At 64.1% G+C, this 13,727-nt stretch overlaps 6 protein-coding genes across 6 annotated transcripts in view; 2 read left to right on the top strand and 4 right to left on the bottom strand.

The window, feature by feature from the left end:
- Positions 1-1,221: 1,221 nt before the first annotated feature.
- On the top strand, positions 1,222-1,980 carry EMIHUDRAFT_423282 (hypothetical protein). The gene is made up of 2 exons (XM_005788844.1): positions 1,222-1,553; positions 1,649-1,980. The coding sequence occupies exons 1-2, from the start codon at positions 1,314-1,316 to the stop codon at positions 1,946-1,948; spliced, it is 540 nt and encodes a 179-aa protein (XP_005788901.1). The 5' UTR covers positions 1,222-1,313; the 3' UTR covers positions 1,949-1,980.
- A 628-nt stretch (positions 1,981-2,608) lies between these two features.
- Positions 2,609-3,785, bottom strand: EMIHUDRAFT_440535 (hypothetical protein). The gene has a single exon (XM_005788843.1). It carries the CDS (start codon positions 3,761-3,763, stop codon positions 3,473-3,475), a length of 291 nt encoding a protein of 96 aa, XP_005788900.1. The 5' UTR covers positions 3,764-3,785; the 3' UTR covers positions 2,609-3,472.
- A 247-nt stretch (positions 3,786-4,032) lies between these two features.
- EMIHUDRAFT_440534 (hypothetical protein) lies at positions 4,033-5,987 on the bottom strand. The gene is made up of 4 exons (XM_005788842.1): positions 5,513-5,987; positions 5,175-5,439; positions 4,947-5,087; positions 4,033-4,782 (listed from the first exon to the last, which is right to left on the bottom strand). The coding sequence occupies exons 1-4, from the start codon at positions 5,884-5,886 to the stop codon at positions 4,279-4,281; spliced, it is 1,284 nt and encodes a 427-aa protein (XP_005788899.1). The 5' UTR covers positions 5,887-5,987; the 3' UTR covers positions 4,033-4,278.
- A 124-nt stretch (positions 5,988-6,111) lies between these two features.
- EMIHUDRAFT_440531 (hypothetical protein) lies at positions 6,112-7,063 on the top strand. The gene is given in 4 exon segments (XM_005788841.1): positions 6,112-6,234; positions 6,303-6,671; positions 6,734-6,990; positions 7,001-7,063. 3 exon segments carry the CDS (start codon positions 6,178-6,180, stop codon positions 6,983-6,985), a joined length of 678 nt encoding a protein of 225 aa, XP_005788898.1. The 5' UTR covers positions 6,112-6,177; the 3' UTR covers positions 6,986-6,990; positions 7,001-7,063.
- A 30-nt stretch (positions 7,064-7,093) lies between these two features.
- On the bottom strand, positions 7,094-10,812 carry EMIHUDRAFT_362391 (hypothetical protein). Its single transcript, XM_005788840.1, has 10 exons — positions 10,772-10,812; positions 9,905-10,589; positions 9,109-9,844; positions 8,571-9,032; positions 8,367-8,501; positions 8,042-8,305; positions 7,660-7,700; positions 7,575-7,589; positions 7,459-7,500; positions 7,094-7,379 (listed from the first exon to the last, which is right to left on the bottom strand). The coding sequence occupies exons 4-10, from the start codon at positions 8,802-8,804 to the stop codon at positions 7,175-7,177; spliced, it is 936 nt and encodes a 311-aa protein (XP_005788897.1). The 5' UTR covers positions 8,805-9,032; positions 9,109-9,844; positions 9,905-10,589; positions 10,772-10,812; the 3' UTR covers positions 7,094-7,174.
- Positions 10,813-12,562: 1,750 nt separating this feature from the next.
- Positions 12,563-13,727, bottom strand: part of EMIHUDRAFT_440522 (Prenyl transferase) — a 2,743-nt gene continuing 1,578 nt past the window's right edge. Inside the window, exons 5-8 of the mRNA XM_005788839.1 lie at positions 13,432-13,473; positions 13,311-13,355; positions 12,963-13,005; positions 12,563-12,814 (exon numbers count right to left, since the gene is read on the bottom strand). Of these exons, the coding sequence (XP_005788896.1) occupies positions 12,732-12,814; positions 12,963-13,005; positions 13,311-13,355; positions 13,432-13,473 (213 nt within the window). The 3' untranslated portion in view covers positions 12,563-12,731. The remainder of the gene's footprint in view (positions 12,815-12,962; positions 13,006-13,310; positions 13,356-13,431; positions 13,474-13,727) is intronic.

Below are 13,727 nucleotides of genomic sequence, written 5' to 3'. Positions count from 1 at the left end.
CGGACGCGGCGATCAACCTCATGACAGGCTTCGATGAGTTGGGCGACGAGGCCGGCGAGACTGGCCGCAGAGCACTGGGAGCTCTGCCGTATCGCGCCATTTGGGAACCCACCCCGAGCGAGGCGGAGCGTGAGGACGACGGTAGCTACACGCCGGCGCGAGACACGAAGCTTGACGCGGTCACCTGGGAGGCGATGAACTCCTTCTCGCAGATGAATGCCCCCCAGCCCCTTCCGGTGCCGATCCCGGGCTCGAGTCGCTCCGCAATGGGCCCGATGCCATGGCTCGGCTGCCGCTGCTCGTGGCCGCTGACACAGCTCTGCTGGCTCAACATGATCGCTTGCAACTTGCACCAGTGCGCAGTCCGACTGCGCCCCTCTCCAAGAGTCTCTTGGGCGGGCCCCTTGATCTGTTCGTTTCCTGAGTAGGTGGGTGGCGCTCTTCATCTCGGCGTTCGCCACGCTCCTCTCCCTCCTTCTGCTCGAGAGCATGATCGTCACCGACTTCATTCAGAAGGTGCCCGATGGCCTCAACACACACCAATGGGTCGCGCTCGCAACGGACGACCGGCCGTTCTTGCTCCGCTTCTCCACCGTACTTATCCTCGTCTGCTTCCCGGTGAGTCGTGGTGCAGCCTCTGCACACCGGCCGCGCCTACGTCGTTCACTCGCTGCGCTTCTCCACACAGGCGTGGATTGTCGGCTTCATGATTTGGGGCGACGACATCAACACTTACGGCACGTCTTATATCAATTGGATCCAGACGCGCATCATGCTGCGCTCGATGGCGGCCCGGTACGAGGCGGGTTCGTACGGGTATTGCACGATCGTCTTCCTCGCCATCCTCGTCGAGATACAGAGCGTCGTCGTGCCGGCGCTACTCGCGTTCACCGCCTCCGGCGTCTACCTCATGCACTATGAAGGCAACCTTCACGAGCTGGCCAACCTGTACCTCATGTCCCGTCGCACCCCCAGCCCCTGTGTGGACTTCGGCCACGTCTCGTGTCGCTAGTCGCCTGTGGCCGTGGATAGGTACCAAATCATCTTCCAGCTCGATCAGCACGCGCTCTCCTTCGCCATGTTTTGCCTCTGCTACACGCAGGAGCAGACCACCATCCAGATCAAGCTTGTCTCTGGGTGGAGAGCTGCCACCGAGTGGCACAGCATGCGCTACCTCTACATGTGCGCACGCTCAGCCTGTCCTCAGCCCACCCCGCCTCGCCACCCCGCCTCGCAGCTTCGAGCCTTCGACTCCCTGCCTCTCGCAATGCCGACCATCGCGCAGGTGGGTCCTCTTCTTCGTCATCGGAACCATGGTCGCAGTCGGCTGCTGGCGCTTCTCCATGCTTCTGCTGTGGCTCTTCCCGATCACGATCCTCGTCTACTCGATCGGAGCCAACGCCATCCCAGCCTGCATGCACGGACTACCTGTCTGCCCGCCGCACACCGGGCCAGCGGTCGCCATCATCGGGATGGCCTCCACCGCACTCTTCCTCACCGGCTTCATCTTTGTCCGCGCCTGCTTCCTCTTCCCGTGCCTCTGCGCACCCGAGGCGCGCCCGCGGATGGCTCGGTCTCCTTCCCGCCCCCAGCACTCCCTGCCGTGGCGCCAACATGCATCCCCCTCCCCCCCGCCCCCCCCCAGCAGGTGCCAGGCTGGCTCTTCTTTCCGCCCGCAAGCGTGCCCGTCAGCCCGATCACCGACGGCGACGTGGACACTTTTGGCGTGGCGCTACTGCTCGACAAACTCTTCGGGAAAAGCGCGTTCCCCAGCGACTGTGTCTGGGAGCCGCCGACCTGTGGGGGGGGAGATTGCGGTACCTGGTCTGAATCTCCCGGGAGCGCCGCTGCGGCGTCTGACCTCCCCTGGTGCGAGGACGTGTATGACCGGAGGACCGATAATCGCTGCAAGCCACTACCTGGGCATGGTACGAACGGCTGGACCTGAACCGTACTGTACCGCATGTTGACTCATATTGTTGAACTCGCCTGGCCTACGCTCGAAGACTCGAACGCACTATACAATCACAAACAAACACGTGACACACTGTCACACTGATCTCTGCTCAAGCGGAGATTTTTGGATCTAGAGCGGTCCATGGGCATGGCGTGCCACACTCCGTGTCAGGTGTCACACTGCGTACAAAGGGAGGGTGTAGAGGCGGTGTAGTAGAGGGGTGTTCAGCTAGCGTGGTCCGTGGAGGTGAACTTTGTGCCTGGCGCGGCGTGTTGACTGGAAACAGCACGCAGGTGCCCCGGTGCAGAATCGCTCAGGACGTGAGCCAATCCGCGCCGCCGTTGGGCTGGCCGTCCCTCGCAAGCGAGGCGGCCGAGAGTGGGCCGACCGCGGCGATGCCAGCCGCGCCAGGCACAAAGTTGAGGACGACGACTGAGGCCGCCGCAGCGAAGATGGCGGGCACGTAGAGCGCGCCGCCGACCGCATTGCCGATGGCGGCGGTCGTCCAGACGAGGATGGCGGTGGTCAGGCCGAGTATTTCCTCCCTCCCCGAGGCCGTCTTGCCCAGACGGTTGCGAGTGAATCCTAGTGAAACTAGCGTTCACAGTCGTCGTGTCTGGAATGTCGGATCCGCCGAAATTCAATGTCCGGCGTCTTCCGGCCGCGGCGTTGTCTTCTCTCTGGCGCTCTGGCACTCTCGCTGCTAGTCGGTGCGATCCCACCGACAACCTTGCAGCACATGTCGGTGCTTCCATCGCCTCCGTCGCCATCGCCACCCACCGCGCTCCAGCCGGGGGAGATCGGTATCACCGCCCGCCTCTGGACCGGTGGCGATGCCGTGTGGTGGAGCAACTTCGGCACCACCTACTCCACGCATCACGCTGCCCCGGGCGACGTGCTCGTCTTCGTGTACTCGTCGGCGCGAGCGAGACCGCATACGATGCGTGCGACCCCACGGGCTCAGTCACGCTCGCCGGGCCAACCGACACCGTGTACCGACACAATGTGACGCAAGCTGATGCCGACGCCGGTACCGTCTACTTCACCTGCAGCGGCGACCGCAGGTCGTCGACCTGGTCTCCGAACTACTGGGGTACCCACTGCAGAAATGGCCAGAAAGTCAAAGTGGTCGTTTCGGCGCCGCCGTCGCCGTCTCCGCCGCCAGGCCTCCCACCTGGCCCGCCGGCACCGCCTCTGTCGCCGCCACCACCTTCGCCACCCCCGTCGCCGGTAACCACAATCTCACCGTCGCAGCCACCCGCGCCAGCTCTCTCATCGCCGCAGCCCCTCACGCCAGTTCACTTGCTCGGCGGCGGCACTAGCGGCGACACTGCTTCACGCGAACATTTCTTCGTCCTGGCTGTTTGCCTTGGAGTCCTTGTCCTGGCAATACGTGCCTTGCGCACCAGCCAGCACAAGCAGGCCACCAAGTGCGCCCCTGAGCAGGGCAAGCCAGTCGATCTCAAGGATACCATCCGCGGCTAGGTACATCCGCGGAAACCTCGTAGAGAGGCATCACCTTCCACTTGATGCCACGGAGCCGCGCCTGCTGCCGGACGAGGACAGCCCCGAGGACGAGATGGCCATCCGCCTCTCGCACGTGCCGCCTCGCGTCCGCTGCGGCATCTGAGGGAGAGGGCAGGGCACAGGGCTTGGAGGATGGTACGGCTTGGAGGATGGTACGGGAATCAGCTCAGGGGCATCGATGCACAGGCCATCCCGGAAGGGGTCGCTGGGTGGCAAAGTGCGCGCAGGATAGTGAGTTGAATATGAATAAGAGGGTGTGTGTGCGTGTGTGCTTATCATGATAATGAATAGTAAAAAAAATCAACCCTTTCAACTTGAATCGGGCCTATTCATCCCCAGCCCTGGTGACAGACTGAGACTTTACATTCACGAGACCCAGCACCCACGCGCTTTCGAGCTCTACTTTACCGTTTTTAGGTAAATATTCGGCTGTGTGCAGCTCTCCCGTCGACGCGCGCTCCGAGCGGACGCGTTCTCCATCGCTCTGCTTGCTCATGCTCTGGGCGCACTTCTCCCCCGTTGCGTTGTCTGTTATTTTTCGTATTCTCTCTGTTAGTGTTTAGTCAAGAGGCCCGTTCTCCCATCCCTACCTCCGCACACAAAGGCGGAAAATTTCAGGCCTGTCGGGGGCGCGGGCAGCAGCAGAGGCCTCGGAGCATCTCTGTGCAGCCTAGCAGCAGTGCGGCCAATCTCGACGATCGCCAAACAACCATTCCTCTAGCAGCCTTGGGATTCCTCGACGGATTCCTAGCACTGGGTCGCCCTGGGGCGTATCCATGGCGAGTGGGCCTCACTCATCGCGATCGCTGGCGCTGGCTGGTCGGGAGGTAGCGGGTGAAGCGGTCGTTCTGGTCGACCGAGCAGATGAAGGCGGTGAGCACCTTGTACCACACGTCCGCCACCTCTCTGTCCTCGATGAGCAGGCAGAGCGGCGCGCACTCCTCCTCGTCCTTTGGCCACAAGATGAGCCGCCCGTCGCCGGCGGCTTTCGGCGGCGGGTCGAGGAACGTGACGGCCCGCCCCAGTGGGCCCGGGGATCCTCCCGCCGCCGGCGGCCTTGGGCGGCGCGCCGGCGCCCCCGCCCGCGGCAGCAGGCGGAACTGCGTCACGTCCGCCTCGAGGATGGGCGGCTCGCGCAGCACGTAATTGTCTTGAGACCCAAAGGCGTACAGCCGGCCGTGCGTGCCCTCGCAGTGCAGGACGAACCACCACCGCTGCGTGAGCGGCAGCGCTGCGCTCCCCGCCCGGTCGGCGCGCAGCTTCTCCACGGCGGCCCGCGAGGCGGTGAGCGCGCTCACCTAGGACGGGGGAGGGGGAGGAGAGGCACTGTCACGCACAGCTGCGAGTTCGCTCACGACTAGACTGCTACTACCCTGGTAGCGCACTCTCCAAAGGGCAGCGTAATGAGCAAGCAGTTAATGAGCAATGAAACGAGTGATGATCGTTTCAACACGAAGTTCACCTCGAGGTGGAGCGGCTTGCTGGCCCCTTGCACCTCGCGCGGCGCCTCCGCCTTAAGAGCGCCGCCGCTGAGGCGGTAGAGGCACTCGCACGGGTCCTGCGACTCTTTCTCCACGCGGAGGGCCCTCCACGCGCCGCTCGTCTGCGGCGGCCGAGGGGCAGGTCGTATGTGAGCGCAAGGTCTCATAGCATATCGGCCGGTCCGGGATGCGGGGGGGGGGGGGGGGGCCTTTGCGTGGAACTCGTCGCGGAGGGCGATCGTGTTGACGATGGCATGGACGACGAGCAACGTGAAGGTGACGGTGATGACGAGGGCCGCCGAGCCGGGCTCGCGCAACCACGCCACGCAGCAGATGGCGCCCACGAGGGAGCCGAGGCAGATAACAAACATCTCGTCGACCTTGCGCACGTTGCGCTGCACAATCTCGTCCGAGGCGCGCACGTCCCTCATCGACGCGCCGGTGAGGGCCGCCTGGTTGGCGAGGATGATCAGCCTGGTGCAGAGAGTGGGGAGGCGTGTGTCGGAGAGCGGCACGCCGCGGAAATCTCTTTCTCTTGCGCTGGCACCGATTCGAATAGATCACGACCCATAGACCGGCGCCGCCCGAGAGGGTCGCGAAGAGCAGGTAGGTCAGCTTGAGGAGTTTGTCCAGGAAAATGGGCGTGCCGTCGCTGTTAGCGAAAACGACTTCATCCGACACCTCGGCAAGAACATCACCGCCGAGCCATGCGATTGAGATGCCAGCGATGAAAGCCGCCTGCGTGTTGAGGTTGTTCAGCCACTCTGTCCGCACGGTCATGTGCTGGAATCGGATCTCCATCAGCGCATGCTCTTGGTTTACGTCGAGCGCCTGCTGCTGAGCGCCGACAAAGCCAGCGCGCTCGATGTCGCGCTCGCGCGTGTCCACGTTTAGGTTAAACTTGCGCAGCAGGGTGTCCATCGGGCGGCGGTGCGCTGCGAGTTGTCGTGCGCCTCCGCAGCCCCTTCGAGGAGCTCCGCCTAAGCCGCCGCCCGCGCCCGAGGTAGGGGGGCAAAGCCGTCGAGAGCCGCAGCCCAGCGTGCCGCGATGAAGCCGTCGGGAGGTTACTGAAATTCGGCGCCCTCTTTCTTTATTATCCGAATTTTCTTTCTCCCAGATTCCTGCCGTTTTCTGCCCGACGGCCATCGCCTGGCACGCTCCTCCAGCGCCAGAAGAGATAGAGAGAGAGCAAGGGAAGAACAGAGGAGAAATATGCTTTCTCACGAGCGCGAGCGGCTTGGCAAGGAGCGCTACCTCGCCGACCTAGAGGCGCGCCGTCCATTGCAGGCAGAGCGCTGCCTCGCCGACCAATCCACAGCCGCCTTGCCGGCGCCCAGGTGAAGCGCGATCAGCTCACCTTCTACCTCGACCGTCTCGCCTCGATACAGATGCAGGCAACGCTGGTCACTGGCTTCGCCTTCGGCGTCCTCGGCCCAGATGTGATTGAGGCGCTCCCGTTCTTCGACGCGCCGGTCATCACCTACGTCTACAACATGTCCGCCACGATGAGCATGCTCTGCTCCACAGGCGCAGTCGTCATGTCTTCAATCCTGATGTGGGAGGTAAATCGGCTGAGCCTGTACGGGTCCGTCTCCGCCGCCGTCGTGGCCGCTAGGCGGCACGAGATCGCCGTGATCGGGATCTACCTCGGCTCGCTGGCGCTCCTGACGGTGTGCGTCTGCTTCGGCTTCCTCGCCACCTGCGAGGCCGGCCGGCGCCAGCGCGAAGGACGCGACGCTCACAGGGATCATCGAGCTTCTGGAATTAGGCGGTTGGCGTCGCCCACGGAGCCGGCTGCCACCGCGCCGGCTACTCGGTGATGCTGCTCGTCATCACGACGGTGGGCTTCTTCGGCTGGATGGCGCGGCGGATGCACCTCAAGTTCCGCGGGTACAGTCAGGGCCCGGCCGTTAAGGCGGCGCCCGTCCACCTCGACGTCGAGTCGGCAGGCATCGACACCGGCCTGCGACACAGCCTGCTCGCGCCCCTCTCACAGCACGCAAAGGTGAGCCAGATGTGATGCTGCTTGATGCTGGTGAGCGCCGCGCAGAGCGAGCGCCCCCAAAAGGTTTCTAGGGCTGTTAGAAGCAGCTGCCGGACGAGAGCTGCAGTAGCAGCGTCGTATACAGACCACAGAAAAAGGTAACAAAAGTCAAAACAAGCGACGGCCGAGATGCCACCGCATCGGCATACCGTAATTCATTGTGAGCTAGTAGATCGCCTCGGCCGCGTCGGCAGGCGCCGGTGTGGCCTCCTCCGGCAGAGCCCCAGGCGCGTTCTCGAGGAAGTAAGTGTACATCTCGCCCTTGCCTTTGTAGTAGCGTGGGCCGCGGCTCTTCGCGCCGAACCGGCCGCGCAGATACCGGTACGCCTCCTGCGACACGTGGACACGACCTGGCTCCGAGCCGGAGCACCTGTGCGGGGCATGAGATGGGCGTGTCGTGGGACGCGTCACGGACACGTCCCGGGGAGGCGGAGGGCGGGTCGGGTCACATGCGGGCGGCGGTGTTGACGGCGTCGCCGCACAAGTCGTACCTGTTCACACATAGAGGCAGCTGTGGAGAGAGGCTGTTCGCAGCTAGACCTGGCGTCGTCGGAGAGATCAGTACTGGTAGGTCTTGTGCCTATTCACAGCTACAGGCTGAAACGACGCTGTTCACACCGCAGACGCCGCATGTGCCCGATCGCATGTGCCCGATCACGCCCGCGATGGCGGAACCAAAGTCGATGCCCACCTGCAGACGTCAGAGGGAGCGCGGTCTTCCCACGAATCACAATGAGCAAAAAGGGATGTGGGGGAAGCCACCAACGCGATCTCAAGTATTTAATTTGGGTTCCCGGAGCTGGCTGCTGCTGGCTGCTGCTGGCTGCTGCTGGCTGCTGTTGGCTGCTGCTGGCTGCTGCTGGCGGCCGCTGGCTGCTGCTGGATGGCTGAGGCTGGCTGCTGCGTCTACCAGGGACGAAGGCTGGGCCATGTGCCCCCCTAGTACGGGAATCTTGGGTGCTCTCGGGTGCTCTCGGGTGCTCTCGGGTGCTCTCGGGTGCTCTCGGGTGCTCTCGGGTTCTCTCGGGCCACCTGCACGGTGAGCTGCGGCGCCCTCGGCGCCTCAGCACGCAGCTCGACGGTCATGACGTTGATTATCGCGAAGCCGAAGCCGGCCTGAGCTCCCGCACGGCGCAAGCAGCTGAGCCGGTCGCCCCCGGAGACTGTGTGTCTAGGCGGTGTCGGTGCGGCGGGGACGCGCGCCGCCGCCGCCGCGCGGTCGTGCGGGTCCGGGAGGCGGGTTGGGTCGGGCAGGCCGGCAGCGACCAAGTACTGCTCGTTGGCCGTCTTGCGCACCTGTGCGTAGGAATGCGCACTCGCTGAAGCTCTCCGCCAACTGCGCGCGCTGCGGCCGCGCCGGTCGATCGAAGCCGGCCCGCCTCGCGGAAGGCTGCACGGTGCCAAACTCGCCCCTGCTGATGCGCTCCACTCGCTCCGCCCGATCGGGAAGGTCCCCGCCACCGCCACCGCCGGAGCTGCAGCTGGCCTCGGCCCGCCCCGTGGCGGCGTACCTGTTCGCAAGGGTATGTGTGAAGAGACGCCATCCGCAAGCTACTTCGGCCCGTCCGGTGGCGGCGTTCCAGTCGGCGCTCGTCGAAATGGACCCCGCAGTGGCGCGCCAAGAAGCGGCGCACCTCGCCGTCGCTGGCTTCGAGCACGGGCGCCTCCGCCTCCTCCGCGTGCGGCGCGAAGAAGTGGCCGGACGTGGCTGCCCCCGCGGCGGAGCCGGCTTTCCCCCCGTGGGCCGACGCGGGGCGACCGCTGGCGTCGTGCCTAAGGACATGAAGGGTGACATGGTCACCGAAGCGAGTAGAGTGGTGGACGGCCAACGTCAGCGCGCGGGACCGGGAGCGATGTGTAGAGCTCTCAAAAGCTCTACAGCGCTCCAGAGCGCTCTACAGCTCTACAGCTCTAACAGTGCTCCACACTCTACACCCTCTACAGAGCGTCGCGGCGGCTCGAAGCACCCTGAGAGCGGCCGGGCGGCGGCTCGAAGCCGCCCACCCCTCACCAGCGAGCTCGCCTGCGCGCACGGCCGGAGGTGTGAAGAGGAGGCGCCATTCACACCCTGCGCATCCTCGCGAGCGGTCTGCACGGACCCAAACATCGGTGACGCGCCGCCGAGACGCTTCCGAGACAGTTCTGAGACTCGGTGGCGCGCTGCCGCGAGGGATGTCCGAGACTCTTCCGGCGGCGCTCCGAGGCCTGGACGCGCCGTCTTGCTGGCCGTGCATGGGGAGGTCCTCTGGAGCGGGGAGGCCCGGCAGAGAGACGCCCTAATGAGTCATGTGTCAAATCGCTCGCAGGGAATGAAAATCCCGGAAAGAGAGGGAGACCCGGGCAGAGACCGACAAGGCGCACGAAGGGCGAACGACGCCTCGGTAGACTGGCCGCCGCTCACACGTTCTCGCTCACGCACTTCTCAACAATCGATGCCTGCGAGAACATCGTCTCGAGGCCCTCCACGTAGGTCTTTGCGTAGTCCACAAACTCATCGATCGAAACGTCGGGGTCCTTCTGGAATGGCCTGAAGTAGGCCGTTCCTTCCAAGAAGCCGCCGCACAGTGCATCAAGCGGGTTGCCACCAACCCCCTTGGAACCGATGCTGCCAACGACACACTGCTGGTAGAAACGCGTCGTCTGATAGGCGTACGACTGGCAGAGCTGCCGTGTAGTAATGTGGAGCTGCAACGCCATGGACGAGATTTGGGTCCCGATCAACAACCGCTTCTCCTTTGAGCTCTGCTCGAAGCTGACCGAGTCGTCGCCGAACGCCTTGGTGATTTCCTCGTCAATCATTTTGTTCGCCTCCATCTGCGCGAGATCGATCAACGCCTACAGCAGAGGCGCCTAACTCACCTCTGGACGAAGAGTGCCCACACACGAAACTTGTGCCTGCTGCACACCAGGGTTTGGGCGACCTCCTTCCATTCCACCACGCAGCTTCCGTCGGTGCAAGCCTCCACTTGGGAAGCAACGTGCGGGACGACATCCGGGGTGATGACTTCGAGCGGCGGCGGCAGCGGCGGGGGCGACGGCGGCGGGCTCGGGTAGCCCTTCCATTCGCACTTGTAGTTGCTGGTGTAGATTGTTGTGGGCATGCACCCTTGGCTGTAGCACTGAGTTGTGTATGTGTCGCGGCGCGTTTGTGTGCATGCGTAGTTGGTGCAGCACGGCCCGTAGTCGGGCTCGTCCTTGCCAGAGGATTGCCCTTCCTTGCACCCTTGAATGTCTTTGTCAAAGTCTCCAAAAGAGCAGCCGCCGAAGATACTGACACTACAGGTCGCCGAATGGACCGGCGCGCCCGAGCCTTGGCACCGGTCCGGGCCGCCCCACTGCAGCTTGCGCCGCCTGTGCCAGCACGTCGCGCAGCATCCGGTTACGGCGTCTGCGTGATTACAGAGCCCATTCTCGGCGACGTCGTGGCAGCTCGCGATGCCGACAAGCCCGAGACTCTCAGCGTGCTGCGCGACGGCAGAATCGTCCACGTCCTGGCAGTTGCTTGGCTGCGAGGTTGTTTGGTCGATTGCGAACCCACCGACAGCGACAGCACTGACAGCGAGCAACCAGCGCAACATGCCTGCAGGAACCGGCAAACGAGGGAGTGAGCGTGACCTCGAGGAGGTCGTCGGGGTGAGGGGGTGCCAGAGGCACAAGGCTGAGGTCATGGCCGCGGGTGCCTTGTGCAGGCGTGAGCGTCGAATTGACGCGGCTGCAGGTGTGGGCTCGCGATCGTCAGAGAGGGCCGGGGAGAGCTCACGCCTGGGGCTGCCTGAGGCTGAGGCCGAGGCCCCTCGGCGAAGAAACACCCCGCGGCCGCTGTTTTTGAATTTGAGCGTTTTCGGGACTTTTTTTCGCGCGATTTTGATTTACTGTTTTCAAAGGAATTCGCCGTACTTGCGGCCATGCTATCACGCCTTGCGACAGCCTGTCGGCGCTGCTGACCGTGCCCTGCTGCACAATTGACCACCTGCATAGCTCGCGGCCTTAGTATCCACCATTCAGTGACGACCTGATCGTACGGCCAGTAGGAAGGTGTCCTTCCAGCTGCGTGCACGCTTCTGACGCAATGCGCGTCACAAACTGCCTCGGCGACTGGCTGCTGGCACTCTCGAGGCTATGCCTATACAGCCTCGCGCGCATGGGCAGTCAAGAGGGACCATGCACCTTCTCAGGACAGCGCCGGTGCCTCTCCCTTGGACCGGCAAACGTGGTGGTCTCGTGTCACCAATGTGGGACCAGTGCGCGGCATCGCGCCATCGACAACTCTGAACTGCGCCTCACCACTGACCGGGAAGGCCGCCAAGTGGGCCAGCACCGGTCACACATTGTGGCAGCAGTCAGCAGTTATCTGATAGCTAGCTAGAGCAGCAGCGTCAGGGTCGCAGGGTCGGATCATGTCAAGCCTCTCGCCCGGCCGGCAGCGTGCAGACGTCGGCCTGTCTGCTGTCTGGAGTGATCTGTCGGCGGTCAGTACGACCGATCAGGTCGGAGTTTTCTGATGGTTGGAGGGTCTGTCTGTATGTACTCCTCGAGATCTTTCCAAATCTGCCCTCTGATTAACCTAGCTTAATCGGGAAGTCGGTGCTAGTGGAGACTAGTGGAGCCGGGGCCCCGTTTCCGCACTGCGGCGCGGCGCACGGTGCCTCCGGGGGCCCCCGCCTCCCCCCAGAGGGATTTTAAGTAGAGGTGTGTGATGCGCTAGCCGTCGCCCACCCTAGCGAGTCTGCCTCTTCCTATCTCTCTTCGCAGTCTCTCGCCGCTTCTCGCTGCAACCTTCATGCCACCTCGCGGTCGTCCCACTCTCGTCGTTCTCTCCCTTGTCACTTCCTCCTCTGTCGCGTCGTTCTCTTCTGCCTCGTCCTGCGACGCCGCCGCCTGCCGGTCCCTTGTTCTCGCGGCTTCTTTCGCCTTTCGGCGCAACTCCGTCCTCCTCGCGGCGTATCGTGCCCAGTGTCGTGCGAGGGAGTTGGGTTGTAAAATTCTTCTCCTGTGTTAGTGCCAGTGCGCGCCAGTCCCGTGCCCAGTGTTGTGCGAGGCAGTGCTTTTCCAGCAGCTCGACCACCCGCTCGTGGCCTTGGCTGGCAGCGTGTATCAGCGCGGTGCCGCAGCAGCAACTCGACCACCCGCTCGTGGCCGTTGATGGCGGCGCCCATCAGCAGCGTGAGGCCGCTCACGCCGTCTCTCTCGTATGTCGCGTCGGCCCGCCCGCCGCCCTCAAGCCGCGCCAGCACCGCCTCCTCCTCGCCTCGCTCAGCCGCTAGCACGGCCGCATCAAAGCAGCTCGGGGAACCAGCACCACCATCGTTTTGGGTTCCGGCTTCTTTGGGGGAGGGGGACGCTGTTCCGCAACTTTCGAAGTTTGTGTCCCTACACCCGTAGAGCCGGAACCCAGCGTTCGTTGCGCACACCTCCCCTCGTGTGGAGTCGGCGTTGTCGTCGACCGAGGCTAAGGAGCGCGGCGCGGGCGGCGGCGCGGAGCCGGAGGCGGCCGGGCGCCGGGGGGAGAGTGAGCGTGCAGGGCGATTTTGCTTTTAAATAGAGCGGATACAAAAAAAGGGTTCTCTCACCCGCCGCAGAGACGTCCTCTCGGGGAACAGAGTAAAGACCCACGCGCAGCCTCCGCTCCCTCTCATGAGATGTGCTGGGTCGGAAGGGCGGCGGGGAGTCCGCGGGAGAGAGGCAACACACTCGCACGGGACAAAAGGCGTCGCGCGCCGGCTCAGGGCTTTATGCTGGCGCCGGTGAGCACCTTGTGACAGAGGACACGCAGCGCGTCTCGCGTGTCGGAAGGCGGGAGCAGGCCTGCGGCATCGCGATCTCCGCGTGAGGGTGCGAAGAGGGCGGCGCGCAGCGCACGCAGGACATCGCATACGCGCGCGGGCGTACGAGCGCCGGTGAGTGCAGTGGGTGCAGCTGCGTGCGTCTGTACGCGGCATCTAAAGAGGCGAGCCCAGCGAATCGACGGCGACCTGCGCTTGCTCAGTCGCGAGCTCCTGTGTGCGCGACACGGCCAGGAGTCAGCCTCTAGGATTTGTCGCCCTGCCCATGGCAGCCGAGCGATGGACCCCCCCCCCCCCCCCACACACACACACACCCACCCACACCCACCCACACACACACACACAGAAGCAAGGCCTCCTCGAGCTGGTTAGAGGAGGGTCGGAGGGAGGGAGAGAGGGAGGCTGAGCCGACGTCCGTGTTTTGTGCTTGCCTGCGCGCGCGCCACAGCGCCTGGCCTCTCAACCATCTCGATCTCGTGCGATCTCGTGCGATCTCGTGCGATCTCGCGCGAGTGTGCCTGCGTGCGCGCCACGGCGCCTGACCTCTCAACCATCTCGAGCGCCTAATTAATTCACGACGCCCGAGTGATTAGGAGCCGACTACTCCCCTAGGCGACCCCTCTCCGCGATCGCGAGCGCCAGCGCCGCGTCGGACTCATCGCGGAGGCCGCGGGAAAGCACCTGGAGCCAAACACACAACGCAAGGAGTGAGTGAGTCCTTTGCCGCCCCCTCCGACCGACCGACTTGCGCGGCTTAGGTCCGGGTACTGGGGGGTAGGGGAGGGTTCGGGTACTGGGTGGTAGGGTAGCTTAGGTCCGGGTACTGGGGGAGGGGGGAGAGGGTTCGGGTACTGGGTGGTAGGGTAGCTTAGGTCCGGGTACTGGGGGAGGGGGGAGAGGGTTCGGGTCACTCTGCGCGCCTATCAACCTTGCAA

The sequence above is a fragment of the Emiliania huxleyi genome (genome assembly GCF_000372725.1).
Source record: "Emiliania huxleyi CCMP1516 chromosome Unknown EMIHUscaffold_131, whole genome shotgun sequence".
In the NCBI taxonomy this organism is placed as follows: Eukaryota; Haptophyta; order Isochrysidales; family Noelaerhabdaceae; genus Emiliania; species Emiliania huxleyi.
The sequence above is the reverse complement of the archived record's forward strand: the minus strand, read 5'-3'. Positions and strand labels throughout refer to the sequence as shown.